At 45.6% G+C, this 18821-nt stretch overlaps 1 protein-coding gene across 1 annotated transcript in view; it reads right to left on the reverse strand.

Moving 5' to 3' along the window:
- LOC115476299 (phospholipase A2 inhibitor and Ly6/PLAUR domain-containing protein-like) overlaps nucleotides 1-18821 on the reverse strand; it is a 40086-nt gene that overhangs the window by 16514 nt on the left and 4751 nt on the right. Inside the window, exons 2-3 of the mRNA XM_030212591.1 lie at nucleotides 14147-14263; nucleotides 13780-13932 (exon numbers count right to left, since the gene is read on the reverse strand). Of these exons, the coding sequence (XP_030068451.1) occupies nucleotides 13780-13932; nucleotides 14147-14263 (270 nt within the window). The remainder of the gene's footprint in view (nucleotides 1-13779; nucleotides 13933-14146; nucleotides 14264-18821) is intronic.

Raw genomic sequence — 18821 nt, forward strand, 5'->3', positions numbered from 1 at the left:
GAGCTTCTCATTTTCCCCCCCAAACCCACCTCCCCGCTCCCCCCGTTTTCTATTTCTGTTGATGGCTCTCTCATTCTCCCTGTCTCCTCAGCTCGAAACCTTGGGGTCATCTTTGACTCTTCTCTCTCCTTCTCTGCTCATATCCAGCAGACCGCCAAGACCTGTCGTTTCTTTCTTTACAACATCCGTAAAATCCGCCCCTTTCTTTCCGAGCACTCTACCAAAACCCTCATCCACACCCTTGTCACCTCTCGTTTAGACTACTGCAATCTGCTTCTTGCTGGCCTCCCACTTAGTCACCTCTCCCCTCTCCAGTCGGTTCAAAACTCTGCTGCCCGTCTCATCTTCCGCCAGGGTCGCTTTACTCATACTACCCCTCTCCTCAAGACCCTTCACTGGCTCCCTATCCGTTTTCGCATCCTGTTCAAACTTCTTCTACTAACCTATAAATGTATTCACTCTGCTGCTCCCCAGTATCTCTCCACACTCGTCCTTCCCTACACCCCTTCCCGTGCACTCCGCTCCATGGATAAATCCTACTTATCTGTTCCCTTCTCCACTACTGCCAACTCCAGACTTCGCGCCTTCTGTCTCGCTGCACCCTACGCCTGGAATAAACTTCCTGAGCCCCTACGTCTTGCCCCATCCTTGGCCACCTTTAAATCTAGACTGAAAACCCACCTCTTTAACATTGCTTTTGACTCGTAACCACTTGTAACCACTCGCCTCCACCTACCCTCCTCTCTTCCTTCCCGTTCACATTAATTGATTTGATTTGCTTACTTTATTTATTTTTTGTCTATTAGATTGTAAGCTCTTTGAGCAGGGACTGTCTTTCTTCTATGTTTGTACAGCGCTGCGTATGCCTTGTAGCGCTATAGAAATGCTAAATAGTAGTAGTAGTAGTAGTAGGACCCAGGGAGAGAGGAGAAATTGCTGGAAATGGATATAGAGCAAGAAATGAAGAAGAAAGAAAAGTAAAGAAATAAATGGAAAGGAAGCCCTAGAAATGGAGTTAAGAGGACAGATAGCAGCAGAATCAGATACTGGACCAGCATGATCGAAAAAAGAAAGTCACCAGACAACAAAGGTAGAAAAAAATCATTTTATTTTCATTTTAGCGTTTGGAATATGTCCACTTTGAGAATTTACATCTGCTATCTTATTTTGCAATGTATAGCAATTTGTTTCTAAGAATATTGCTGACAATTCCTTTCAGTGTGGCAAGTGGTGAGCGATCATTTTCATTGGGGGGGGGGGGGCGTGATCATTTTCACGGGGGGGGGGGGCACCAACTGATAGTCTGCAGGGGGGCGCCAGAGACCCTAGGCACGGCCCTGCTTATATGGAACAGATCATGGTATATATATATACCATGTGCGTACATACATGGTAGAGGAGAGTAAATATGGTATTGCCTGAAGGTTTCAGGGTGATACATTGCATTATAATCTACATTAGGTCATCGACTGTAGAGAGATCTTGTTTATCATAAGGTTTAGGGTGGTGGTGTCTGTCATGTGATAAGAGTTCGGTTTTGTATGGTTCGTGTGTAGTGTTATTATTTAGTATTTAAGATGGATGTTTATGGTATGCCTTCTTGAAAAGCTCTGTTTTTATTAGTCTTTGGAAGATGGTTAGGTCTTGCGTTGTTTTTATGGCCTTCGGTAGTGTGTTTCATAGCTGCGTGCTGATGTCTGAGAAGCTGGTCGCGTATGTGGATTTATATTTCAGCCCTTTGCAGCTAGGATAGAGGAGATTGAGGTATGTGCGTGATGATCTCTTTGCGTTTCTCCTAGGCAAGTCTATGAGGTCTGACATATAGTTCGGGGCTTCTCCATAAATGATTTTGTGGACCATGGTGCAAACCTTGAACGCAATTCGTTCTTTTAATGGGAGCCAGTGCAGTTTTTCTCTTAGGGGTTTGGCGCTTTCGTATTTCGTTTTCCCAAATTTGAGTCTGGCTGTTGTGTTTTGAGCTGCCTGAAGCTTCTTAATGATTTGCTCTTTGCATCCGGCATAGATGGCATTACAACAGTCTAGATGACTTAACACCATTGGTTGTACTAGGCTGCGGAATACTTCCCTTGGGAAGAAAGGTTTGATTCTTTTAAGTTTCCACATTGAGTAAAACATTTTCTTTGCTGTGTTTTTCTTATGGTCTTCGAGTGTGAGGTTTCGGTCTATTGTGACTCCCAAAATCTTCAGGCTGTCTGAGACTGGTAGGCTGTAGTCTGGGGTGTTTATGGTGTTGGGTTTGTTTGTGTTGTATTGTGAGGATAGGATAAGGCATTGTGTTTTTTCTGCGTTCAGCTTCAGTTGGAATGCGTCTGCCCATGAATTCATTGTCTGGAGGCTGTGTGTGATTTTATTTGTGATTTTGGTTAAGTCTTGTTTGAACAGGATGTATATCGTGACATCGTCTGCATATATGTACGGGTTAAGTCCTTGGTCAGATAGTGATTTGGCTAATGGTGTCATCATTAGGTTGAAAAGGGTTGGTGAGAGCGGTGATCCTTGTGGTACTCCGCATTCAGGTTTCAATGTTGTTGATGTTTTTGATTTGGAAGTCACTTGATAAGTTCTTGTTGTTAAGAAGCCTGTAAATCATCTTAGTACGTTTCTTCCAATCCCGAAGTAGTCTAGGATGTTCGAGAGTATATGGTGGCTGACCATGTCAAACGCGCTGGACATATCGAATTGTAGGAGTAGGACATTGTTCCCAGTTGCAACTAGTTGCTTAAATTTGGTTATGAGAGTGGTTATCACTGTTTCAGTGTTATGGTTGGATTGAAATCCTGACTGTGATTCATGTAGTATTGTGAACTTGTCCAGGTATTTGGTGAGTTGTTTGGTTACCATACTTTCCATTAGTTTTATTATCAGGGGGGTGGATGCCACTGGTCGGTAGTTGGATGGGTCATTTAATTTCTTCTTTAAGTCTTTGGGAATGGGTGCAAGTAATATATTTCCTTTATCCTTGGGGAACAGTCCGTGTTATAGCATGTAGTTCAGGTGTGACGTAAGGTCTGTTATGAATCGTTTGGGGGCGGACCTTATCAGGTTGCTGGGGAAAATATCCAATTTGGAGTGTTTTTTGGAAAATTTGTTCAGTGCTTGAATTATGGTTTCTTCAGTTAGCAGATCGAAGTCATTCCAGGTTCGATCTGCTGGGTATTCACCGGGAGTTGGGTCAAGGCAGTCCATAAATTTTTCATGATCAGTGATATTGTGTGGTAATGTGGATCGAAGTTTTATAATTTTCTCATTGAAGTATTTGGCCAGTTGATCAGCCGAAGGGGTGTCTGTGCTGTCTGTGGTCACCGGTGTGGTGTCTATTAGTTTGTTCACGATTTGGTAGAGTTTGTGTGCATCTTTGTATTCTGGTCCTATTTTGGTTTTGTAATATGCTCTTTTGGTTTGTCTTATTGTGTATTTGTATTTTCTTTGCATTTGTTTCCAAGCTTTGAGTGCATGGTCGTTTTTCATTTTTTGCCATGCACGTTCGAGTCTCCTGACTTGTGTTTTTAGTTTTTTTTTCAGTTCTTCGTTGAACCAAGATATTGAGCTGTGTCTTCATGTGGTTCTTGTTTGTAGTGGTGCAATTTCGTCTAGTATGTTCCTGCATCTGTCGTCCCAATTTTGGAGATAGTGTTTGGAATCTGTCTGTGCACGCCATTCGTTTTTGTAGATCTGTTGCCAGAATGTATCAGGATCAATCTGTCCTCTAGTGGTGTAGGTTGTGCATTCCTTGTCATCAAGCAGATGAAGCCATTACGTATGGGTTATGTCCATCAACCAGCAGGGGAGATAGAGAGCACTCAAACTTTCTCAGTGCCCTCTTGGCCAGCTAGCTCCACTGCCTCTTCAGTATTCTCTATCTCCCCTAGCAGGGTGGCTGCAGCTTCTCGAGCTCCAGAAAAATCTGCCGGGAGGTGGTTCCTGGCTTGCCAGTTGTTAACCGGGGTGTTGGAGGCAATAGCAGCTTCACTTTAAAGGCACATAGGTTAGCCCTTTCTCTGCCTTACCCAAACCTCCGTGGATGTGGACATATTGCATTGCTTTCCCTGTCCTTACCCACCAACAGTGGATGCAGGCATATAGGTTCGCCCTTTCCCTGCCTTTCCCACTAATCTGAGCCTCCGGAGTCTTCAATACCTCTGCTTTCCTCACAGCGTTAAAAAAAAAAAAAGTTGCGTCGCGTTTTTAAACGCAGAGACGCTGGAACAGAGGTTTTTGACCTGATTTTCAGCAGGATCGTAGTTGTACGCTAGATCCTTTGAGGTAAGAGTGTTTTCCAACTCCTCCGGGGTGGGCCCGCGATCGGGGCGATTTTGGCGTGAAACCGCCATTTTGGATTTTACCACCGTTTTTTCGGTGATGGCTGCAGACAATGTAAAGCGCTGTTCCACGTGTGGCAAGCGCAAATCAGCAGCAGGGCTCTGTAAATCGTGCTGTATAGGCGTAGGAGCCGGCCCGAGCATGGCGAGCGATGTTTCTTCCCGCTCTGAGCTGGCAGCGGGCGCCATTTTGCTTACACCGCATGGCGCGGTCTCCGTGGACACGGAGAGACCTGAGCTGGGTGGGGCACCTCGAGATGAGGTTATTTCAGGAGTGGCTAGCACCGGACAGGATTTGGGTGCCCAGGGTGAGATTTTCTCCCCGGATTTTGTGCTTTTGCTGCATAAAGCATACATGATGAAAAGAGCCCTCCCTCAAGGGTCACCTGAGGCCCCTTTGATGGCCCCCCCGATGGATTCTGGCCTGGGACTGCCCAGTGAGGTTTTCCCGGATGATTGGCCCAAAGATAAGCGCAGAAGGGTTAATTCCCCTTCAGATTGTGGTGCACCTTTTTCCCCCCCGTGGTCGGGGTGTGAGGATTCGGAGAACTCTGACACGTTCTTAGTCTGAGGAACCGGAGTCAGGTGCAGATTTACAACAGGATCTGGATGATCCCTCCGCGGTGAGGATTTTCCACCGTGATGAGCTGCCAGCGCTTATTTCAGATACCCTGCAGGCCCTCTCGATTGAAGATCCTGACAGTGGCATGGCCTCCTCGGGTAATCCCAGGATGGCTAGTACCAAGAAAGTTGCTCGGGCCTTCCCTTTGCATGACTCCATCCTAGAGCTTGTGTCGGCTCAGTGGGCTGACCCCGAGGGACCTTTGAGAGTTTCCAGGGCTATGGGGCAGTTATACCCTCTGCGTGAGGGGCATATGGCTCGTTTTCAGATACCTACAGTGGATGCCCCAGTCACTGCGGTGACAAAAAGAACTACCCTCCCTGTTGAAGGAGGTGTTGCCCTGAAGGATGTTCAAGACCGTAGGCTGGAAACAGCATTGAAACGGTCCTTTGAAATTGCAGGTCTCACTGTTCGGGCGTCTGCATGCAGCTGTTATGCTGCTAGAGCCTGCCTAGCTTGGCTGCAACAGGCAGTGGCACAGCCCAGAGATGGAGCGGAGCCCTTCTTGGATGTGGCTCCGCGGATGGAGGTGGCCTTGTCCTTTCTGGCTGATGCCCTTTATGACCTTGTCAGAGCTTCGGCTAAACAAATGGCAGTAGCAGTGGCGGCTCGCCGTCGTCTGTGGCTACGGCACTGGGCAGCGGACATGGCCTCTAAGCAAAGGTTGGTGAAGTTGCCTTTTCAAGGACTTCTCCTATTTGGTGAGGAGTTGGAGAAAATTGTGAAAGGCTTGGGTGATCCAAAACCCCAGCGCTTGCCCGAAGATAGGCAGAGGCCTTCCTCTAAGGGCCAGGCGGTCCACTCCTCGTACAGACCTCGCTTCCGTGAAGCTAGAAAGTACCGCCCGGGGCGTTCGGCTGGGTTCACTTCACGTGCCCGTGGTCAGCAGAGGAACTCCTTTCGCTCGGACAAGCGTTCCGCAGCTGGTGGCTCAAGGCCAGGAGTTCAGGGGCGACCCTCTCAATGATGGTGCGCCGGCCCTCTCCTCGATGCCTGTCATCGGAGGATGACTTTCCCTCTTTGCCGAGGAGTGGGCCAAGATTTCCTCAGATCAGTGGGTTCTGGACCTGATCGGAGGTGGATACAGAATAGAATTCAATGCCCCAGTAAGAGACGTGTTTGTGGAGTCCCGATGTGGTTCTGCCGTCAAACGGGCGGCGGTGGAGGAGACTTTACAAGGTCTGATTCAGTTAGGGGCGGTGACCCCGGTGCCTCCCGCCGAGCAAGGCTGCGGCCGATACTCCATCTACTTTGTGGTGCCGGGAAAAGGTGGGTCCTTTCGCCCTATTCTGGACTTAAAAGAAGTGAACAAGTCCCTGAGAGTGCGGCATTTCCACATGGAATCCCTGCGCTCCGTCATTGCGGCAGTTCAGCCATGAGAGTTTCTCACGTCTCTAGACCTGAAAGAAGCTTACTTGCACATACCGATTTGGCCCCCGCACCAGAAGTTTCTGAGGTTTGCGGTGTTGGGAAAACATTTCCAGTTCAGGGCCTTGCCTTTTGGCCTCGCCACAGCTCCCCGAACCTTTTCGAAGGTAATGGTGGTAGTAGCTGCTTTTCTCAGGCGAGAAGGTATCAGGGTTCATCCGTACCTAGACGACTGGCTCATCAGAGCAGACTCTGCAACAGAGAGCTTACAAGCTACAGTCAGAGTGGTCTCAGTACTGCAATCTCTAGGCTGGGTCGTCAATATGGCCAAAAGTCACCTGACCCCTTCACAATCTCTAGAATTTTTGGGGGCCAGGTTCGACACAGTCTCGGGTTATGTGTTCCTACCCGAGCTAAGGCGGTGCAAGCTTCAGAATCAGGTCCGTCTGCTTTTGAGGATGCCCCGCCCGCGAGCTTGGGACATTGTCCAGCTGCTGGGATCAATGACAGCCACGATGGAAGTGGTACCCTGGGCGAGAGCGCACCTGAGACCGCTACAGTATTCCCTACTCCAGAGGTGGTCTCCAATTTCTCAGGATTACCAATGCAGACTCACTTGGCTCCCTGCGGCCCGACTCAGCATGGAGTGGTGGCTCTCGGACAGCATGCTGCGGCGAGGAATGCCGCTGACGCTCCCCATTTGGTGCCTGGTGGTAACGGATGCCAGCCTGAAGGGCTGGGGCGCACATTGCAAGGGGAAGCATGCCCAGGGTCTATGGACACCCGAGGAGTCGGAGTGGTCCATCAACCGCCTAGAGTTGAAAGCGGTGTTTCAGGCGCTTCTGGCTTTTCAAGTGACCCTGGAAGGATTGGCTGTCAGAGTGATGTCGGACAACACGACAACAGTGGCCTATATAAATCGACAAGGCGGAACAAGGTGCAGAGCACTAGCCGCGCAGGCCGAACTGATTTGCCACTGGGCCGAGCTGCATCTTGAGTGTCTGTCGGCAGTTCATATTGCAGGTCAGAGCAATGTGCAGGCCGATTATCTGAGCAGGCATCAGATCGATCCAGCAGAATGGAATCTGGCAGACGAAGTATTCCTGCAGATCTGTGCCAAATGGGGCAAGCCCGTGATGGATCTCATGGCGACAAGTTTCAATGCCAAAGTCCCGTGCTTCTTCAGCAGACGGAGAGATCCTCGCTCGGCGGGGTTGGATGCCTTGGCTCAACCCTGGCCTCCGGGTCTTCTTTATGTGTTTCCCCCATGGCCCTTGATAGGGCGCCTGCTCTTGCGGATTCGGCTGCACCCAGGAGAAGTGGTCCTCATCGCCCCGGATTGGCCAAGGAGACCTTGGTATGCAGACCTCCGACAGATGCTTCTGGAGGCTCCTCTGCCGTTACCTCTGGTACCGAACCTGTTGTCTCAGGGTCCGGTAGCCATGGAGGACGCCTGCCGCTTTGGTCTTACGGCATGGCTATTGAGAGGGCGCAATTGAGGGATAAAGGTTATTCCAATAAAGTGATTACCACTCTCCTGCAAGCCCGCAAGCGGTCCACTTCTGTAGCTTATGCTAGGATTTGGTGTCTGTTTGAGTCTTGGTGTGCTTCCAGAGCCATTGCACCAATGCGGGCTCCTGTCTCGCTGATTCTGGACTTTTTGCAGGAAGGTGTACAAAAAGGCTTGGCCTATAATTCCCTGTGGGTGCAAGTGGCAGCGTTGGCCTCCCTTCGTGGTAAGGTGGGAGGCGTGTCTTTGGCTGCTCACCCAGATGTGGCACGGTTTCTTAGAGGGGTGCTTCGGCTCCGACCTCCCGTGCGAGCACCCTGTCCAGCTTGGAACCTGGGGCTAGTTTTGAAAGCCCTGCAGGCATCTCCTTTTGAGCCGCTTCGGCGAGTATCGGAGAAGGATTTGACACTGAAGGTCTTTTTTCTGGTGGCCATTACCTCGGCGAGACAGGTGTCAGAGCTCCAGGCGCTGTCCTGTAGAGACCCATTTCTGCAATTTTCAGAGTCAGGAGTCACGGTTCGGACCGTGCCTTCCTTTATGCCTAAGGTGGTTTCAGCGTTTCACCTAAACCAGCCTATTTTCTTGCCCTCTTTTTCAGAGGAAGAGTTTCCAGAATCTTTTGGGCAGCTGCACCTTTTGGATGTGCGCAGGACTCTGCTGCAGTATCTGCGAGTTACTAACTCTTTCAGGACTTCTGATCATCTGTTTGTTTTACTATCAGGTTCTCGCAGAGGGTCTCCAGCGTCTAAGGCCACTATTGCCTGCTGGCTCAAAGAGACTATCTTTTCAGCTTATCTGCTGGCCGGCCGGGTGCCACCTGTAGCCTTTAAGGCGCATTCTACTAGAGCGATTTCTTCCTCTTGGGCTGAAACTGGAGCACTCTCTCTTCAAGAGATATGCAGTGCAGCAACATGGGCTTCTAAGCTCTCCTTTGCCAGACATTACAGGCTGGATGTGGCTGCCAGGAGGGATGCGCGTTTTGGAGCACAAGTGCTAGCGCGTGGTGTGGCTTGTTCCCACCCTATCTAGGGATTGCTTTGTTACATCCCATACTTACGTATGGCTTCATCTGCTTGATGACAAGGAAGGGAAAATTAGGTTCTTACCATGATAATTTTCTTTCCTTTAGTCATAGCAGATGAAGCCATGAGCCCTCCCTGTTGGATTGTCAGTATGCTGTAAATTGGGTTTTTTCAGGTTCTGTTCTAATTTCCTGAAGTTCCTTCCTTGGGAGAAAGTTGGAAAACAATCTTCAGGATTCATGTTCAGTTTAACTTTAGGAGGATGAGTTCATTCCCTCCAGTATGTTTTTTGGAGGATGTGTTGATTCCCTCCAGGAGGCGCGTGTGTTCCCCTCCAGTTCTATAAATAGGAGGATGAGTTCATTCCCTCCAGTGTGTTGGGAGGATGTGTGATTCCCTCCAGGAGGTGCGTGTGTTCCCCTCCACTTCTACAATAAGGAGGATGAGTTTATTCCCTCCAGGAGGATGTGCATACCCTCCTTTATGAGTTCATGCCCTTGTGATGGGCCATCGTTCGCTGTGAGGAAAGCTCTTGTGATTCCCATTGCGGTTGGCCATACTGCTTTGGAAGCTTCAAATACTGAAGAGGCAGTGGAGCTAGCTGGCCAAGAGGGCACTGAGAAAGTTTGAGTGCTCTCTATCTCCTTGCTGGTTGATGGACATAACCCATACGTAATGGCTTCATCTGCTATGACTAAAGGAAAGAAAATTATCATGGTAAGAACCTAATTTTCCCTTCCTGCTTGGGGTGTGTGTCTTTTTTCCGCCATTGTAGGGCTGTGTTTAATTTATGGTGGTCTGACCATGGAATGGCTGTCCATTTTGTATCTGTGAGTATAAAATTTGAGTCTAATGAAAGTTTGTATGTGATGAGATCAATTGTATGTCCTTTGACATGTGTAGCTTGCATATTAGGCAAGGTAAGGTCCCATAATTGTAGGGAGTCCTTGCAATCTCGTGTGTTGGTTGCCATAGACTCTTCCAGGTGTAGGTTTATGTCCCCTATTATGAGTAGATTGGTGTTGGATACACATGTATTCGATATGAAATCCATAAAGGCTGACTGGCATTCTTGCCAGTTTCCTGGTGGTCTGTAAAACAGGACTACGTTTAGATGGTCAAGCAGGTTAGTGTGTTGGATTCTAACTGAGGCAATTTTGAGTTTAGGTGTAATAGATTCAGCTGTTATTGTTACGGTGAAATGGGATCTATAGATTATTGCTATTCCGCCTCCTCTTTTTTCTTTCCTTGTCCAATGCGTAATTTTGTACCTGGTGGGCAGAGTTCTAGGATTATGGGGTCCTTGTGATCGTGGATCCAAGTTTCGCTGATGAGTGCTAGGTCAAGATTGTCTGCTGTGATCCAATCATTTATTGTTGTTGTTTTATTTACTACTGATCTGGCATTTATGTATCCCACCTGAATTGTTTGGTAAGGGTCTTTTATGTTCGTAATTGTGATGATTTTCTTAAGTTGTCTGTTCTCTTGTTTTGAAGGTTTGTTGTATCCTTTCTTTCCTTTATGATATGTTTGTCCCCGTGGGGTAGTTTTTTCATTGTCTTGGTTATTGTTGTTCTGGTGAGGTGTAGTGTGCCTGGGTAATCTGAATAGATTAAGTATTGTGGGTATGTTGTTGGTATTTGTGAGGGGAGAGGTTAGTGTTTGGTGAATTAGTGATAGTGTACAGGTTATTAGAATTAGCTTGGTGACAATCATTGTGTTGTATCTCTTTGGTTATACAGCTAATCTAGGAGTTGTGACATACAATGTTCCTAATCAGTAGGTAAAAATACTGATACATGGTATATATGAATGTTCAGCACTATAGTATAGAAGCAAGGTGCGTACAGTAATCCCGTGCAGTAGATAGAAATACAGGTTTACGATTATCAAGAGGTAAAATTACAATGTTCACTTTCATGCAATGGTAAAATATATACACATTCAGGTAACATTTACATACATTCAAGCATCGTAAAGTTCTTAGCAGTTGAAGCTACATTAGAAGATATTTATAGCTATATCTGAGTGATAGTGTTAATCAATATTGTAGCAATAAACAGCTTGTAGCAATAAACAGCATAAAGTTTACAGCAGTTGAAGCTACATCAGAAGATATTTACAGCTACAGTGGGGGAAATAAGTATTTGATCCCTTGCTGATTTTGTAAGTTTGCCCACTGACAAAGACATGAGCAGCCCATAATTGAAGGGTAGGTTATTGGTAACAGTGAGAGATAGCACATCACAAATTAAATCCGGAAAATCACATTGTGGAAAGTATATGAATTTATTTGCATTCTGCAGAGGGAAATAAGTATTTAATCCCTCTGGCAAACAAGACCTAATACTTGGTGGCAAAACCCTTGTTGGCAAGCACAGCGGTCAGACGTCTTCTGTAGTTGATGATGAGGTTTGCACACATGTCAGGAGGAATTTTGGTCCACTCCTCTTTGCAGATCATCTCTAAATCATTAAGAGTTCTGGGCTGTCGCTTGGCAACTCGCAGCTTCAGCTCCCTCCATAAGTTTTCAATGGGATTAAGGTCTGGTGACTGGCTAGGCCACTCCATGACCCTAATGTGCTTCTTCCTGAGCCACTCCTTTGTTGCCTTGGCTGTATGTTTTGGGTCATTGTCGTGCTGGAAGACCCAGCCACGACCCATTTTTAAGGCCCTGGCGGAGGGAAGGAGGTTGTCACTCAGAATTGTACGGTACATGGCCCCATCCATTCTCCCATTGATGCGGTGAAGTAGTCCTGTGCCCTTAGCAGAGAAACACCCCCAAAACATAACATTTCCACCTCCATGCTTGACAGTGGGGACGGTGTTCTTTGGGTCATAGGCAGCATTTCTCTTCCTCCAAACACGGCGAGTTGAGTTCATGCCAAAGAGCTCAATTTTTGTCTCATCTGACCACAGCACCTTCTCCCAATCACTCTCGGCATCATCCAGGTGTTCACTGGCAAACTTCAGACGGGCCGTCACATGTGCCTTCCGGAGCAGGGGGACCTTGCGGGCACTGCAGGATTGCAATCCGTTATGTCGTAATGTGTTACCAATGGTTTTCGTGGTGACAGTGGTCCCAGCTGCCTTGAGATCATTGACAAGTTCCCCCCTTGTAGTTGTAGGCTGATTTCTAACCTTCCTCATGATCAAGGATACCCCACGAGGTGAGATTTTGCGTGGAGCCCCAGATCTTTGTCGATTGACAGTCATTTTGTACTTCTTCCATTTTCTTACTATGGCACCAACAGTTGTCTCCTTCTCGCCCAGCATCTTACTGATGGTTTTGTAGCCCATTCCAGCCTTGTGCAGGTGTATGATCTTGTCCCTGACATCCTTAGACAGCTCCTTGCTCTTGGCCATTTTGTAGAGGTTAGAGTCTGACTGATTCACTGAGTCTGTGGACAGGTGTCTTTCATACAGGTGACCATTGCCGACAGCTGTCTGTCATGCAGGTAACGAGTTGATTTGGAGCATCTACCTGGTCTGTAGGGGCCAGATCTCTTACTGGTTGGTGGGGGATCAAATACTTATTTCCCTCTGCAGAATGCAAATAAATTCATATACTTTCCACAATGTGATTTTCCGGATTTAATTTGTGATGTGCTATCTCTCACTGTTACCAATAACCTACCCTTCAATTATGGGCTGCTCATGTCTTTGTCAGTGGGCAAACTTACAAAATCAGCAAGGGATCAAATACTTATTTCCCCCACTGTATATCTGAGTGATATTATTAGTTAATATTGCAGTCAGATTAGATATTTTATAATACTTTATGAGGAGCATTAGGACAACACCTATTACTTGGCAATAGTATCTGATTATGTCTCGGAGACAAATCATTCTGTTATCAATATAGAGGCAGCCCTACTGCCTCATTTGGACTCTGATCTGGTCCACACTGAGGTGGAAATGTGGGATGTACCTTGCAGTCAGTCCTTGAATTCCATTCAAGAGTTTTACAACCTCTTGAATCCTAAGGACTGCCAAGTCACTAAGCTGTGGGAAGTTTGTTCCCCAAATGTGGTGCCACTACCAAAATCCTCTAGATCACAGAAATAACAAACAAACTTCTCTCATCATTGTTAAAAGGATTGGCCTTAGTAGAACGAAAATCACAGCAAGGCACAAAACTCACAAGGAAGCCTTCAAGGTTCTGGGGACCCATACCTTTCCTGTCCTTAAACATATGCACCTGCTGAAAGATAAACCAGATCACAGCAGTCAGCAAAGGCCTGAGAGCCTAAGTAGTTATGCAGTGGAGCTGGTAGGAGGAAGAAAGCAAAGGCAGAAGCAGCCTGTGCAGCTGAGGAAAGGGCAGTTCAGATATATGCAAAGACAGAATGGTTGACAGTGTTTATCCAATGAGAATCTAATTCTTTTTTGCACTGGTATGTTTTTCTTTTATCTATCAGTTAAAATCTAAAAAGAGAAACCCAAATATAAATTGTGGAAAACAGTCCCCATACTGCACTAATTCTTTCTTTGCAGCACTGGTTATCCTTCTGTAAACAGCTGTAAAAATAAAAAAAAACCACTGATCTGCAGTATCCTGCATTGTAATAAACAGACTCCCGAAACTTAGCTCTAAGGCTGTTTAATTCTTAGGAGTTCTATCTGTCATCACTGGCTTAAAAAACCTCCTTTGCTTTATTGTTTATATCCATATGGAGTCGCTTTGCTTGGAAAGGAGGTTTTTTAAGCCAGTGATGACAGATAGAACTCTTAAGAATTAAACAGCCTTAGAGCTAAGTTTCATGAGTCAGTTGAGGCTTTTTCCTCCTGTAGAATGCACAGGAACATAAAATAGGAATACCTAGGTACTATTTGTAGATATATTAAATAACTGATCCTAGGTTCGCTACATTTGAGTAGATAGGTGTTTGTAATAAACAGAGACAGAGCTCCTACCTGTGACTGTTCCACTGTTACAGTTGTCTTCTTTGCAATACTCAGTGTAGCCAATAAAGAATACTGGACCACCTCTGTACAATATAATACCTTGAGGAATCCTGGGGTCATACTTTTGACATCCCTTGAAAACTGACAATTGCATGTCATTTCCTAGAGAAGAAAATATTTGTAAGTGTTATACTTGGGAGAAATTTAGAAGACTGATAAAAAAAAATTGGTCAGTGTTTCACTTTTTGGCATCTTTAGCTCAGTGTATACAAGTTACATTTTGGAGGATCTTTGTCCAAGGCAAGGATCTGAAGCCCAGTCAAGAATGAAACAGCCTCTGACATAACCAGCCTCTCCTTGGAAGGCTGGAACTTACCCACTGTGGAATTTTCTAGCGTTGTAACACACATTTCTTCCTCTTTACAGGGAGAAGACATGGTTTCACACGAATGACCATGAAGGTTCACACAATGATCACAAGTCAGGCAGAGTCCTGAGGAAAAAGATAAACCATAATAGACAAACAGTGTCAAATTTTTTCAAACATCCTCTACTCTCTTTCTCCACTATCCCTTCTATAGCTCTACATTCTCTCTTCTTCATCCATCTTTCCTTTCCTCCTCCTCTGTTCTCTTGCTTTCATCCCTCTCTTCCTCATTGCTCCTCATTTCTTGTCTCCTTCTTCCCCTATCTCTCCTTTCCATTGCCTTAAAAAGAAGTAAAAGGTTGTATCTAAAAATAGGAACAGATGGGAACATCCACTTTATTGGTCTTCCTGAAGGAAATATATTTGAAGTTGATTTAATGGCGTGTCAGATTAGGGACAAGGCACATGTATTCAGCGTTGTTTCAAGGGAGTTAATTTTATAACTGAGTACCTACAAAAATTCTCCAAAATGTGCCTATTTCTGTTTATGAAAATTAGAGGGGCATAATCGAACGTTGCCAGCGAAATAGGTCGCTGGCGATCTATTTTGGCGGTGGCGCAACAGCTGGCTGGAACTGTATTATCGAAAAAGATGGCCGGCCATCTTTTTGTTTCGATAATATGGTTTAGCCCGGCCAAATGCCTTGGAGTTCGCTGGGTTTGAGGTCGCCGGTTTTGTTTTTCAGCGATAATGGAAAAAAATGCCAGCCATCCCGAACCCGCCGAAATCCAAGGCATTTGGTCGTGGGAGGAGCAAGCATTTGTAGTGAACTGGTCCCCCTCACATGCCAGGACACCAACCGGGCACCCTAGAGGTCAGTGCGGTGGACTTCAGAAAAAGCTCCCACATGCATAGCTCCCTCACGAGCATTTGGCAGACTTTACTTGGTCCATTTTTTTTCATGACGAAGCATCAAAAAGGTGCCCAAACTCACCAGATGACCACCGGAGGGAATCAGGGATGACCTCCCCTGACTTCCCCAGTGGTCACTAACCACCTCCCACCCCGAAAAAAACAACTTAAAAAACTTTTGTCTTTTTTTTTTTTAGAGTATGTCCTTTGCTATACCTCTGTCCCTGCGATGGCAGTTGAGGACGTCCTTCCTTGTGATGGCAGTTGAGGATGTCCAAAATGTGGATGTTTCTGTGAGAAGGACATCCATGCCTTTAACATGCCTCTGACACCCTCTTTATTTATTTATTTGGATTTGGATCACAAGTAGCAGCAGTAGGATTTGAACTGGCCACTTCTGGATTGCAAGACCAGTGCTCTAACCACTAGTCCACTCCACTCCCTTGAAATTTGGCCATCCCTGTGGGGGGGGGCAGTATGCAGGTCCCTGTGTGTGTGTGGGGGGGGGGGGGGGAGGTATGTGTGTGCCAGTGGAGGCATAACGAAGGCGTGGACGTCCTTCTTTCAAACATTTTGGACGTCCTCAACTGCCCCCCCCCCACAGGGATGGCCAAATTTCAAGGGATTGGAGTGGAGAAGTGGCAGAGTGGCTGGTCAAATCCCACTGCTGCTACTTGTGATCCAAAATCCAAATAAATAAATAAAGAGGGTGTCAGAGGCTTAGCAAAGGCATAGATGTCCTTCTCATCCACATTTTGGAGGTCCTCAACTGCTGTCACAGGGAAGGATGTCCTCAACTGCCATCACTTCCCCTCCTTAGGAAGGAAATTGTGTGCAAATGAGCTAACAGCGAGCAGCTCATTTGCATGCAATTTCCTTCATGCATGCCCATTCCTTTCCGGATCGGTAAGGGAAGGGCTTTTTCCATTCAGTTAGTGGGACCAGTGCACTACGAATGATGGCTCCTCCCACAACCAAATGGCTTGGATTTGGTCGTTTCTGAGATGGGCGTCCTCATTTTCCATTATCGCCAAAAAACGGGGACAGCCATCTCTAAGGGCTACCTAAATTTCATGATTTGGGTGTCCCCCGACCGTATTATTGAAACGAAAGATGGAAGTTCATCTTGTTTTGATAATATGGGTTGCCCCGCTCCTTTACAGGGTCGTCATTACAGATGGGCACCCCCGTTCGATTATCCCCCTCCACGTTACCTTTGAAACCTTGAAACAGGTGGCCTTCTGGCCCCACATGATGTGACAGCTTATACTAGGGGCTAATTGGCCTGTTGTAGGTTTCAACCCTAAATACTATACCAGCAAGTACCTTTAAGAGTCATGGACTTTAATATGCTCTGGTATGATATCCAGATCCAGTGGTGCAATCCTCTTGAGGGAACCAATACATGGTTACTATAGTTTGCACTTTTACCAAATGGCTTCCAAATGTACCACAGAGACCACCATCACACTACCGATTAATCATGTGTTCAGTAGGTGGGGTCTGCTGATGCAAATTCATTCGAACCAGGGGCCACATTTCACAGGAATGGTCATACAGAATGTATGGAAGCTGTTGAGTGTAGAGAACAGCTATCACATTGCTTATTACCCTCTGTCCTGTGGTCAGATTGAAAGGGCTAATAGGACTATTGTCAATATTTTAAAAATGTACGTATCAACATCCAAGAGAGATTGGGATATGAAGCTTCCCTTAGTGTGGATGGCCATTAGGGTGTCACCATACTGTTATACTGGAATGTCACCATTTGAGATGATAAAAGGGAGGGAAGTGACCCTCCCATTCATCTGTTATATTGCACGTAAGATGTGAACTATTATTCGGCAAATCAAAATACGAAAGTGCAAAACCCTTACGAGAAAAACTACACTGGCTCCCACTCAAAGAACGCATCACGTTTAAACTCTGTACTTTAGTCCATAAAATCATCCATGGTGACGCCCCAGCCTACATGTCAGACCTAATAGAACTTCCACCCAGGAACGCAAAAAAATCTTCTCGCACTTTCCTCAACCTTCATCCACCAAATTGCAAAGGCCTGAAATACAAATTAATGCACACATCTACTTTCTCCTATATGAGCACGCAGCTCTGGAACGCGTTGCCACGCAACTTGAGAACTGTCTATGAACTGACAAACTTCCGCAAACTATTGAAAACCTATCTCTTCGACAAGATATACAACAAAGAGCAACACATGTAACTGTATAACCTCTGACTTATCCAGAAATGTTTTATACTATCTTTTGCTTTATTACTATCATTTAATCCAAAACTCTCTGTTAATAATAAATGTATTCCCCTCTATTTCCCATATCCATGATGAATTGTAAGCCACATTGAGGCTGCAAAAAGTTGGGATAATGTGGGATACAAATGCAATAAATAAATAATAATAATAACCTTACCAGTGCTACCACCGCATCTACATCAGCATCTACAGAGTGTGTTTTCATTTGCCCAGAGGAATCTTAAGATTGCAGCAAGAGGTCAGAAACACTATTATGATTTGGAAACCATTCCTAGGGAATATGACAAGATATTTTATTATAATTTTGGCAAATGACAAGCCAAATCCCACAAGTTTCTACCCAGCTGGAATGGCCCCTATTTAGTTATGGATAAAGCATCATTGGTTGCTTATCAAATTCACATAACCAAGGCAAGTGGGGATGAGAACATCTATAGTGTGTTCACATTAACCATCTTAGACCTCGTCATCCAAAAACTTTGCTGCCATAAAAGAGGGTCATGAAGGTGATGTCAACACTATAGAAGCTGATCATGAACAACTTATGTTCCTGTTTCACAGGTAAAGTGAGATTGGTACCTGGAAAAATGACCTATCTACATTCTTGTTGCATGTGCATGTGATTCCTAGGTAGGGTATGGTTTCCTTAGAGAACAAGTTACCTCTGAGGATTGCCGGAAGCATTACCAGGACAAGCAAGGAGCTAATCATGTTGTGCTTCCTTTGTAGTGGAGTTGCCTTTACTGGTGGCATGGTGAGCATTTCACCTTTTGTGTTCAGTCCCTGACACAGGTCATCTGGAAGCAGATTCAGGTGCTAAAGAAGGGGAGTAAGTGTGTAACAACAAAAAAATCTGCAGAAGCAGAGAACTCTATGACCCCATGGGCATGCTCAAGAAAAGAAGGAAGAGGTGGGTAAACATATTACTAATCCTGGGAATTGTTATTTGAGCTAATATATTAACATATGTGCATGAAATTAACCACTCTGTAGTACTGCTAGAACAAAGTTTTCTTTGGGGGCCTGTTGGCCTCATTCTGTGCCTTTTTTTCCAATTTTAGGTTGTTTCCTAATGGGATGAAAGTTTTTTTCCCCAGTTTTGGCTTTTGTTGTTTCTCTCTGCCCAATTAGTTTTCAAGAAGCTTTGTAACAGAGCTTGTGTCTAAGGATCCTTGACTCAACCAAGAAATCACTTTTCCCTGTGGACACTTGTATCTTTTCATTTTGGAAACTGTCTGTGCCCCATGGTTCAATTTCAGTCAAAATTTAATAATCCAAATTCAAATGCATGTACTTCAAAATTGATTTCACTTACTGAAATTCAAGATTTATGAAACAATTTTGTTATTACTGTTATGTGTGTGCACATACATGCCCTCCTAACCAAAGGATGGTACAAGATATACTAAAGGCCCTGTTTACGAAGCCACGCTATAGGCACGCTAACATTTTTAATGTGTGCTAATGTTAGAGACTCCCATAGGAATACTGTATATAGG

Source organism: Microcaecilia unicolor, chromosome 8, assembly GCF_901765095.1.
Source record: "Microcaecilia unicolor chromosome 8, aMicUni1.1, whole genome shotgun sequence".
Classification (NCBI taxonomy): domain Eukaryota; kingdom Metazoa; phylum Chordata; class Amphibia; order Gymnophiona; family Siphonopidae; genus Microcaecilia; species Microcaecilia unicolor.